Source organism: Homarus americanus, unplaced genomic scaffold (genome assembly GCF_018991925.1).
Source record: "Homarus americanus isolate GMGI-L3 unplaced genomic scaffold, GMGI_Hamer_2.0 scaffold44060, whole genome shotgun sequence".
Lineage (NCBI taxonomy): Eukaryota > Metazoa > Arthropoda > Malacostraca > Decapoda > Nephropidae > Homarus > Homarus americanus.
Window position 1 is genome coordinate 2,662,102 of NW_024756871.1, and position 12,038 is coordinate 2,674,139.

The window sequence follows — 12,038 nt, forward strand, 5'->3', positions numbered from 1 at the left end:
ATTTTCTTAGTCATTTGTGCCAACAAAATAATTATAATTGCATTGCTTGTGAAACCACAGCAGTAAATACTTGAGTGACAGAGAAGGATTTAAAACAGCCATATTGAGCTCGTCCATCTTCTCAGGTGACTGAACCTGTCCACCTCCCAACTGCTTCAAACATTTGTCATTCTGCTGATACTTTACTTCACTGCTGAGATACATGTATGTGTTGGCTCCCACAGACTCAGTATGGCAGGAATGCGGAGACGCAAAGGAGGAGCTCTACCGCCAGAGGGTATTCCAGCAGAATGAGCAGCTCATGAAAGACTTCAACAAGAAGTTTGAGAATGGCGAGGTCACCTTCAAGGTGGCCATGAACCAGTTTGGTGACATGGTTAGTCCATCATGTGTTCATAGATCATTTGGACTTGTTATTGTTTTTGTTTACTAAGAAATTGACAAATGCTGTACATGTGTTCCTCAACTATTGCAAAAGTTAACAAGGTATAACTGGAGTACATGTGAAAGACATCCTTGTTCCCAGAACCAATATTGTTGTGGTGTTACAGACCAATGAAGAGTTCAACGCTGTGATGAAGGGATACAAGAAGGGGTCTCGTGGTGAACCCAAGGCCGTGTTCACCGCAGAAGGCCGATCAATGGCGGCTGATGTTGACTGGCGCACCAAGGGTGCCGTCACCCCTGTCAAGGACCAGGAACAATGTGGCTCTTGCTGGGCTTTCTCTGCAGTAAGTCTATATTTGAGCTGTTAATATATATTTCCTTGTTGTTATAGAATGTTGTCAGTGGTGACAACTCATTTTTAGCATCACCTCAAAGTATGTCTTAAATATACAAGCTTTGCCAATATGTCGTGTGATGTATGTAATTACAGTATAGTAATTGTTCACTGTCAATCCACTCCCACAGACCGGCGCTCTGGAGGGTCAGCACTTCCTCAAGAACGACGAGTTGGTGAGTCTCTCTGAGCAACAACTTGAACTGCTCCACCGATTACGGTAACGATGGATGTGGTGGTGGATGGATGACTTCGGCTTTCGACTACATCAAGGACAATGGTGGTATCGACACAGAGTCTTCCTATCCTTATGAAGCTGAGGTATGTCATATAAACACAGCTCAAGTGCTTCATATACTGCTTCATAAAGCTTTATAATTAATCGTTGCCTGCCAAAAACCAACTGTAAAGAATTATAAATGGAGGAGTGTCATTAATACTACATATTGTTCTCTGCATGTAGGATCGTTCTTGCCGCTTCGATGCAAACAGTATTGGTGCCATCTGCACTGGCTCCGTGGAAGTCGAACACACCGAGGAGGCCCTACAAGAGGCTGTCAGTGGTGTTGGCCCCATCTCCGTGGCCATCGATGCCTCCCACTTCTCCTTCCAGTTCTACAGCAGTGGTAAGGGAACACAACATTGCTATAACAGAATCCACCGCTCTCCTTTGTTACCTCTCAAATATCCAAAGAGTGTGTGCGTGTACCATGACAGATATTAGACTACAATAGATGTTACCATGTGGCCACACCATGACACATATATCTCTGAGTGTGTTTGTAGTTTGACAGTTATTAACAGCAGCACTTTGCTCTACAGGTGTCTACTACGAGCAGAATTGTTCCCCGACCTTCCTGGACCACGGAGTGCTGGCAGTGGGTTATGGCACTGAGAGCACTAAAGACTACTGGCTTGTCAAGAACTCTTGGGGCAGCAGCTGGGGTGATGCTGGATACATCAAGATGTCTCGTAACAGGGACAACAACTGTGGTATTGCCAGTGAACCTTCCTACCCAACAGTGTAGAGGCCAGGGTGTACCAGACTATCACATCAGGGTGAGAGGTGGCTGCTGCTGCTCCCCGACATGAGAGACTTACCATGAACTCTGTGATGTGATCACCTTCATATGTGCAGCTCTCAGTGTTTCTCCCTTGGAGGTCTACTGTTAAAAGCTTAGGAAATAAAGTCATGATATTTAGATTTGTTATTAAAGAACCTACAAATAATATAAATTTTCCCCCATAAAACACACACTATATAAAGAAAGAACACCGGAATTATATTAAGAGAAAGAGAAAGAAAATTGTGTTGGTCAGTTACAACACAAACCATAAAGAAGTACAGTAGTATGTGAATAAACCGGACTAATTGGGGCAGACCCCAGATTGGTAAAAGAGAAAAAAGAGAATCTAGGGAAGGATCTGGACATAAACCCATTTATCAGCACTGTTTCAAGAAAATCAGACATAGGTCTGGTTGTCAACAACTGTTTTCAATGACATGAATGTTTTATATTGTAAAATGTTATACGTAAAGTCAGTACTGTACATATGTACTGGTAACCATAAAATTTGCAGAAAAGTAATTTCAATATGCTCGTGTGCCTTATGAATAAAGAAAAAACTGGGAGATGAGGGTGTATCTGGGAGCAGGAGGTAGTGCCTGTGGTTGGCTCCCTCTCCCATGACCCCTTTCTCACGTCTTTATGTATTTCAAAAAATTATACTATTTAGGTTCATTTGGTGCTGGGTTGTGTACAGTACAGTATAACCTTATCATAAAATAATCAACTTTCCTGAAAAATTCCCACACAACCCCAGATTAGTTATTGAGGCATTAAATTTCTGCACCTTTCTTTAGTGTGAACAGCTGATCATCCAAGCCCTACCTCACCATGTTAACAGCGCTCTTCATCTCTCATGCTTACCACAACATCTGCCTTCAGCAATTAGTAAATAATATTGTTGTGTATTTATCAGCACTTGATAATATTGTAGTGTATTATGCATCTGCATAGTTCCTGGTGTACAATATTCAGTAATCAGTTGTTTAAGTGCACAAGTAGCCAAATTGAATCATCAGTATAATTCAAAATAAATAATGTTATTAGTAATGTATTTTCATATCAAATACCATACAGAATGTTATAATGACCCTGTTGTAAGCTGATTTGCTTGAGCTCTTTCTCCAGGAATGCATCCTGAGTAAATACCTTTTGATACAGCTTATCCTTTTATTTTCAAAAGTAAAAATTACATGTTGTATTTTTTCTATTGTTGAAGGTGTTATATTAATTATGATGAATCATACACCATAAGAGGCTGATCATATGAAAATATAATATTGATTCAATAAATAACCTTGTGAATGCAGCATGGGTCCCCTTACCATCCCCAGCCTGTTAACATACACGGTATCTTATCTCTTGTAGTTCTTGTTAGGCCAACAGCATATCTGATAAGACCACTGTACAGTATTCAGTGAGTAAGTGTTTTCTATAAGCATTTTTTTTATTTTACCTATTTATTAAAATATGTAAACTCTACATAATTTTTCCTAGGTTTAGCACATTGATACAACATGTATGGAGGCAGGACTTAGACCGAGACACATGCAGTAAGTCACGTAACACCCACACACAGACATCCAACCGCATGTACGAACACAAACCGTCCGGACTGATGCTAAATTTTCCAGACTTTTTAAAATATTTCTGGTGAATAGAGCACCTCAAGAGAGACAAATGAAGCAAACTCTGGTGTATTGTATTGTACTGAAGTCTGGTGTATAAAACTGAAGGTTCTACTCCAGTTGCTATAGATTTATTTGAATAACTAAATTTATGTGGGGAATGAAAATTTAGGAATCATTGGTCCATCTTTCCAAATTCCTATGGTTTCAGAAAATTTAGATAATAGTAAAAAAAATTATATCTAAAAACATTAAAGTCTTAACTTTTCACGTGCTGGTCATGAAGGAGCTTCATTATTTTAGAGAACAGTTGACAAGTATGTTTAGAGGTGAGTGTGTCGCTCTGTCTTACACCAAGAACCAACAAAAAATATGCACCTTGATTACACAGGTTCACTGTCACCCACAGGTGTACAGAACTCTCATAGGCCCCTCCTTGTTGTCTGGGAAATAGCTATAAGGGGTTCATCCCATCATCATCACGGTCTGGCAAGTAACTAAACATTCCATCTTTCAACTAAAAAGACCTTTATTCATATGACTGTCAAACCATGTACTAAGAATAAATAAGTTGATCTCTAGTCATATGGGGAAAAGGAACTGGAGGGAGGGCAGAGCAGGGTAGCACTAGTGAGGAGATGAGTGTGAGGGGACAAGAGGAGTTGAAGTGTCATCATTCACCGAGACATAGATGGGAGTAGTGTTTGTAGTCGTGATTTCCTCAAACACAAACTATATCCAAAGATGTTTGTTTACCTTAATGATTGCAGGAGCAGGAGATAACTGCAGCCATGTAAAGATAGGTACAAAGAGAACATATTTTTTCATAGTCTACTGTACTGTACCGTACTACAGTATACTATAAGACCAAGCTATCAAAAAAAAGATGTGGTGTGTAAATAATAATAAGTATATGGGTTAGTTATTATAATAATGCATCTTCATATATGAAGACCAGAGATACACAAATGAAGGTTTTTACTTTACTTTTATCCTTTCACCACTGATCGTCATAGCCACTTGGCTATCATCAACGCCTATTATGTCGCATTGTTCATGGTAAGTCTCTCATGATGGGGAGCAGCAGCAGCAGCCACTACTTGACCTGACATGGAGATCTGGCTTGTTGAGGCCTCTAGACTGTTGGTGAAGGTTCACTGGCAATACCACAGTTGTTGTCCCTGTTACGAGACATCTTGATGTATCCAGCATCACCCCAGCTGGTGCCCCATGAGTTCTTAACGATCCAGTAGTCCTGGCCGCCCTCAGTGCCATAACCGACCACCAGCGAGGCATGACCGAGGATGGTTGAAGAACACCCTGCTCGTAGTAGATGCCTTTAAAACAAAATCTTTAACTAAAATAATTGTCAAGATACAAGAACACTTGATAGCATATACCAGGGACTGAATATTATCTGTTGACATCTGTCCTAATACAGGACTGTACAAGTGAACCATGTGACCACTTTTAAATACCAACATCTTACTTCAGCTGTCACTCAAGTGTCACACAGATCAGTGTTGAGATACTGTACATACATATAATTTGCCGAGTACTGTACTGTACTGTGTTAATGATTGTTTTAGTATATTCTCCTATAAGAAGAGCACAGTAATGTACTGTATACTATCTTATACTGTACTCTATATCAAATACAGTACTACAATATCAGGTTTATTATGATTAAAACAATTCAAGGGTGATATCCTTACCTTACTTCATTATTGGCTCCAAAAACACAATATTTGCAATGGAGATTTTTATTAACTAATAATAAATCAACAATAAAGTACATACATGTCTAGTGTGTTTGTGTGTGTGTCCTCACCACTGCTATAGAAGGAGAAGGAAGAATGGGTGGCGTCGATGGCTACACATATGGGGCCAATGTTAGCGACGGCCTCCTGCAGGACGCTCTCATTGTTCTTCTGGACGTTGATGAATCCAGTGCATGTGGCACCGACACTATTGGCTTTGAAGCGACACGTTTCTTCCTGCATGGAAGAATATTCCTCAATGTCTTGCAAAAAAATTGGCCTTTGGTAAAGAAACAATCACTAGAAATCCTAAGTTTTGCATACATTAAATATAACTTTAACCAACAAACACTGTATGATAAACATGAGGGCAATGCTTGCCTGACTTACCACAGCTTCATAAGGATAAGATGATTCTGTGTCAATACCACCATTGTCTCTGATGTACTCGAAGGCACTATTCATCCAGCCACCACTACAGCCATAGTTGCCGTAAGACGTGGAACAATCGACGAGTTCTTGGTCAGAAAGACTCACCAGGTTACCAGTCTTAAGGAAGTGCTGACCCCAAGGCACCAGTCTGAACAAGTGGGTTGAGGTGAACACTAAGTGTAATGCAACACTGCATCTTGACATAGATTAAATACATATTCAGTGACCCCTCCGTTAACGAACTCAACCGCTCCAGAAGGTCGTCTAACCGAAAAGTTCGTTAACCGAAACCATTGTTTCAATGGGTTTTTGGTAATTGGTTCCAGCTCACCGAAAATTTCCTAAATTCAACAAAAATGGTAGAAAAGTTCACTTACTTTGAGGTGAGTATGTAGAAGGCTCCTGGATGATGATGATGATGATGATGGGATTTAGAATGGGGTGGAGGAGGGAAGAAGAGAAGGCATTGGGGGAAAGAGAAGTCATCCATGGCGCTATTTCACCCATAAAATTTTAGCTCTCTTGGTGTAATTCAAGATTATTTTCTTTAAATCAACACTGCACTGCATTATATATTGTCAATATGTAAAATATATTTCAAAATGACCAATAATTTGCTTGGAAACACAGAAAAAAAAGGTTTAGTTGAAGAGAGTCTCAAGCAAGATGTTACCTCCAGTGAAACCAGAGAGACTAACTCCTGTTTGCTGTGTTAAGAGGCTGGATGCCGAGCATTAAACTAGTCACTTTACCTTCAGTTATGTTCAATAATTGTTAAAATGACTAAAAATTGAATATTAAACTTTTAAAATTATTGAATAGTATAAACTTCTTTGATATTTACTAAAATAGTAAGGAATTTAAGCCCTAGAATCGATTAATGTATTGGCAGACTGATACTAAAGCTGGTGTTCCGGTCAGTGCAAGCGAAACATGTTGGAGGTTTGCAGAAGAACTGTTAACCGAATTTTTTTTCGTTAACTGAATTGAAGATCCTTATGGAAGGCAGTTCGTTAATCGAAATTACGTTAACCGAGGTGTTCGTTAAACGAGGGGTCACCAAGCGTACTGTACTGTATGTATTGCACCATGAAAATTCACAAAACGAGTTGCACCAAAATAGACTTACTGCAGAGAAAGCGAAGCAAGAGCCACATTGTCCCTGGTCCTTGACAGGGGTGACGGCACCCTTGGTGCGCCAGTCAACATCAGCCATTATTGACGCCTTCATGTGAACACGGCCTGGGTTCACTACGAGACCCCTTCTTGTATCCCTTCATCACAGCTGAACTCTTCATTGGTCTGTAACACCACAACAATATTGGTTCTGGGAACAAGGATGTTCATGTACTCCAGTTATACCTTGTAATTTTTGCTATAGTTGAGGAACACATGTACAGCATTTGTCAATTTCTTAGTAAACAAAAACAATAACAAGTCCAAATGATCTATGAACACATGATGGACTAACCATGCAACTGGTTCAGCCCACCTTGAAGGTGACCTCGCCATTCTCAAACTTCTTGTTGAAGTCTTCATGAGCTGCCTGCTGGAATACCCTCTGGCGTAGAGCTCCTCCTATGCCTCGTATCGCCATACTGAGTCTGTGGGAGCCAACACATACATGTATCTCAGCAGTGAAGTAAAGTATCAGCAGAATGACAAATGTTTGAAGCAGTTGGGAGGTGGACAGGTTCAGTCACCTGAGAAGATGGACGAGCTCAATATGGCTGTTTTAAATCCTTCTCTGTCACTCAAGTATTTACTGCTGTGGTTTCACACAAGTAATGCAATTATAATTATTTTGTTGGCACAAATGACTAAGAAAATATAGCAGTCTGTTCCCTGGAGAGCCTCTGACATCTCTCCTTTGAGGGGTTTACTGTACCTTGAAGTGATCCCAGGAGGGGCTGGCTGTGGCCAGAGCCAAGCCACACAGGAACAATGCTACCTTCATCTAGGATAAAGAATACTCTCAGTAAACGTCTGTCACTTATATATAAAAGATCCAAATTTCATTATCTATATAATTCCTTTAATATTTTTACATATGATTACGTGAATTTCTGAAAGAATTACACACCATTATTTCAATGATTATTCACAATCGTTGATGTGGTAAATAATGTTTTGTTGGACGCTATTCAAGAGAGAGGAAGTGTGTAGCACAAGTTTGTATTAATAAAGTTTAAGAGGGATGTTTACCTTGTGGTAGATGTGCTGCTCACGCTGGTTGAGTGTGGGTTGAAGTGGTGTTGCAGGGTGTATATATACTGTACACAAGAGGTCATGGGAATGTACACACCTGTTGCTGTTGTTCTCTTGCCTGCACCACCATCCACCTCTCACCGTGAGTGACACTCACACACATTGCTAATCATTGAACCAATTGTCATGAATGTATTCATAACCATAACTTCTCTGCATGTTGATGATAAATGGAATGGACTACTTTGGTGACACTGTTAGTGTGTGTTGTGTGTTGACATTTTTTATTACACTTGTCATTAGTGTTCTGAACAAAGTAAACCATATACAATGTTTCTTCCATGACAGCACAAAAAATTTTCCTCAACAACTTTCTGTAGATTTATTGTTATAACAGATAACATAAATGTTGTGTTATATCAGAGAAGAAGGTTTGTAGCGGTGGAATACTGTACGTGACCAGAGTACATAACGGGCCATAACATGGGTTCAGTGTTGGCTAGATACTATTTTGGGGTTCAATTTTTATCTGTCTGTAAAATAATCATTTGTGCTGTGTCTTTGGGCAGAGAATTTACTATTATTTATACTTTGATTCTCTGACCATAGATATGTAAATAATTTCAGGTGTACAGTCAAGAAGTTCAGGTGGGAAAAGGCATACTTAAAAGCCTAATCATTTTGTGTAACAGTAGTAGGTGTCCTAGTTTTCCCATGTCTTCTTTACAGTATATATACACCTGGCCATGCCGTCTTGAGCTACACTTACCTGGAGTAAGCATTGTACCACATCTACAAGGTATAACTCTCTGCTACAGTTGTGCTTGACATGAATGCTGCTTTTGTTATGGCTTTGTGTATTGTAAATCAGAGGCAAAAAATAATATATGCATTTTGATATATTAATGATTATTATGTAGCGGAACTCGTTCATAACTTCGGGACTCGCTGTATATGACAGGGATTCGTTCTTGGATCCTGATCTTAAGTCGATTTGTTCATAAGTCAGATGTGTTAATTCCATTGTTTAGATAAGATTAAAGCACAAACCTGCTCATACAAAACAACAATAATATCCCATACATAACAAATAATGTAGAAAATGAGATTTTAATTTAAAATTTTTGTGAAGAATATACAGTGTGATCCCAATCGTAAGGGCAGGTGGGTAACTCAGGGACTGCTTGTGTAAAGGAAGGACCTGACTATGACTTCAACACTACTTTTCTCACACTAATATAAGGTGATGACATCGCCTAGGTCACCTGTGTGATGGGCTTGTTATTCAACACAGTGGAAACTGTCAACTAATACTGAACTTCTGGCCATTCAAACTTTACAGTTTATACATATACAGTACAGTATATGATCTGTTAACATTCATGCATACTCTGACTACACTTATGACCAACTTATAATTAGAAGTGTTGCTGAAACATAATGTTATTAATGAGTGCGTCTTATTGACATTGTTGTGACAAGGGAACTTGTCTCAGTTTTGTGAGCTTTATGAAGGTCTCTTACCAGCCTCTTTGTCTGTGGTTGTACGGGGTTTTTACTACAGAAGATATAATACTGTGAGGCATACAGGTAATACCTTTAACGTTGTGTTCTAAGTGGTTTTTCCAGAGTCGTTTTCTCTCCAGGCCTGAACTCACATTCATGTGCTGCAGTTGTCCTCAACTTCCTGTTATATTCAAGACTTCCACCTAATGTTCATTATTCGTATATAATGGTGCTCTTTATTGCTCCTCCATATTTACATCAACACACCTCCATGTGTGAAGGTGTTCATGTCCCAGAGTTTATGGTGGTCTCTCATGCCTGGGAGTAGCACCAACGGCACCATTTGCCGCTAGGTGCTGGTCTGATAATATGCAGTCAGCTCTAGACGGTCAAGAGGCAGCGAAGCAACACCGCAGTGGTTGCTTCTGTTGCGAGCCATCTTAATGTATCCCTGTAAGCTCCCAGGTGGAGGCCCAGAGTTCTTGCACGAGCCAGTAGTCCTGGCTGCCCTCTGGTTTTATCCGCCAAGTGGGGCACAGCTGCGGTCCAGGTTGGCTGATGAGCAGTTAGGCTCGTGAGTAGACGCTTCGTGGTACAACATAACTGTTGAAAACTACCGTGGTACAGCCACATGTTTCTTTGAGTAATAAAATACCACCATCATCATTACAAGTACAGTACTGTAAATATTGTAGACTGGGCTTAATTAAAGGCCATGCAAGAAGACAGTGCAAAAGTGCTGTATTAAGCAGTATGTGATATGCATGCGTAAAAGGCATCGTCATGGTAGAACTGAAGGAAAGTGAGAAGCATCAATGGCCACAGAAATGGGACTCCACGCTTGATAAGGCCTCGCTGCAGGCCAGTTTCACTTCCTTGTGCAATGTCCACATGAGATACGAGCGGCACCAATGCTGTTTGCATTGAGTTTACAGGTCTTGTCCTGAATGGAAGACACAAAAGTGAATTAGCCATAAGTCAGTTTGTCCTGAAGTACGATTATTAAGTATCATTAGAAAAAGCATTGATGATTAATACAAACCACTTCTAGGAAACAATTTCTTTTAAGTCAAATTGTTTAATAAAATTGTTCTTTCTTCCAAGATCGCTAAGAGAGCTTAAGTGACTTGCCTTGCCTCGTAAGGGTATGAAGCCCCAGTGTCGACGCCTACCCATTGTCCCTGATGTAGTTGAAGGCTCTATCTACCCATCCACCATTACATCCCTGGTTAAAGTAAATTCCTCCAGCGCAGTCGACGAAAGTTGCTGCTCAGGAGAGACTCCACCAGCCCCCTCATACTCTTGAGGAAGTGCTGACCTCCAGGGAGCCGGTCTGTGGTGAGTTACAGCCAGTCTCAAGAACTATCTCAATATAAGAGTATAACTGGACAATACTGCAGCCTGATGTGTGTAGTAAGAGAAGGTACACTGACCTCTGTGGTGCTTTATTATAATAATGTGATACTATTATATTAAAAGCTCCAAGTATGTACCATCACTCTATATATGGTTGTCATTCGAGTAAGAACAACAATGATTAATGAGAAGGAAAATACCTTATTTAAATCACATTCCAAGAGAAAATTTGTTGGTAAATTATCTGAAGAACAGCTTGATAAACACATCAGTCACTTACTGTGGAGAAAGCCCAGCAAGAGCCACATTGTCCCTGGTCCTTGACAGGGGTGACGCAAGACCCTTGGTGCGCCAGTCAACATCAGCCGCCATTGGTACTTTCCTTAGCGTGAACACGGCCTTGGGTTCATCACGAGACCCCATCTTGTATCCCTTCATCACAGCATTGAACTCCTCATTGGTCTGTAAAACCACAATAATTTTAGTTGTTGGAATAAGAGAATTTATTTCAAGTTAAGGAATTAGATTTCATTGTTCACTAATCTTTTCAATGTTCAAAAGATATTATAATTTAATAAAACTGTCATCAAATGATGTACAGACTAACCATGTCACCAAACTGGTTCATGGCCACGTTGAAGGTGACCTCGCTTCTCTCAAACTTTTGTTGAAGCCTTCATGAACTGCTCGCTCTTCTGAACACTCCTCTGGCGGAAGAGCCCTCCTCGCATCAACATACTCTTGGGCGTAATTTCATGCTGAGCCTGTGGGAGCCAATACGCACACATGTACACCATCATGTAGGTATCACATCTCGAAATATTTCAAACTGAAGTAATGATGATTCAGTCAGAAATCAAATGATTAAAAAATAAATCAAATTTGTCTGTAAGTGGTCAGTGAAAAATGGGAAATTTTGTTGAAGGTAAATGATATCATTAAGGCCAAGTTATTCCAAAGATAAATTATTTGAATCTTGGTTATGAAATACGAAGGATAAGGTGTAACACAAACTCCACCTGATAAACTTATCACCTACAGTGACAGATTTAAACTTAGTAAACAGAAGGAAGTTTCTAAGTGTTAGATCACATGTGATGAACTTTTGTCACAGTTAACATTCAATCTTACAATTGTTTATTGATTTGTTTTTCATTATTTTATCTTCCCACTCTAGCCAAGTGACTTCCAGGTGATCAAGTAATACCTCGAGGATGATGAAGGGCTTACTGTACCTTGAAGTGCTCCCAGGAGGGGCTGGCGGCCAGAGCCAAACCACACAAGAACAATGCTGTCACCT

General features: G+C 40.0%; 1 protein-coding gene, 1 long non-coding RNA gene and 1 pseudogene across 2 annotated transcripts; 1 reads left to right on the top strand and 2 right to left on the bottom strand.

Annotated features, from left to right (window-relative positions):
• The first annotated feature begins 187 nt into the window (after nt 1–187).
• On the top strand, nt 188–1,983 carry LOC121856923 (digestive cysteine proteinase 3-like). Its single transcript, XM_042352684.1, is given in 6 exon segments — nt 188–376; nt 552–731; nt 913–980; nt 982–1,102; nt 1,245–1,407; nt 1,604–1,983. Coding segments are annotated over 6 exon segments (912 nt in total). The 5' UTR covers nt 188–202; the 3' UTR covers nt 1,810–1,983.
• A 2,531-nt stretch (nt 1,984–4,514) lies between these two features.
• LOC121856961 overlaps nt 4,515–12,038 on the bottom strand; it is a 23,150-nt pseudogene continuing 15,626 nt past the window's right edge.
• Nucleotides 7,261–7,982, bottom strand: LOC121856924. The gene is made up of 3 exons (XR_006087078.1): nt 7,874–7,982; nt 7,557–7,625; nt 7,261–7,272 (listed from the first exon to the last, which is right to left on the bottom strand). It is a non-coding gene; the product is annotated as an uncharacterized LOC121856924 (long non-coding RNA).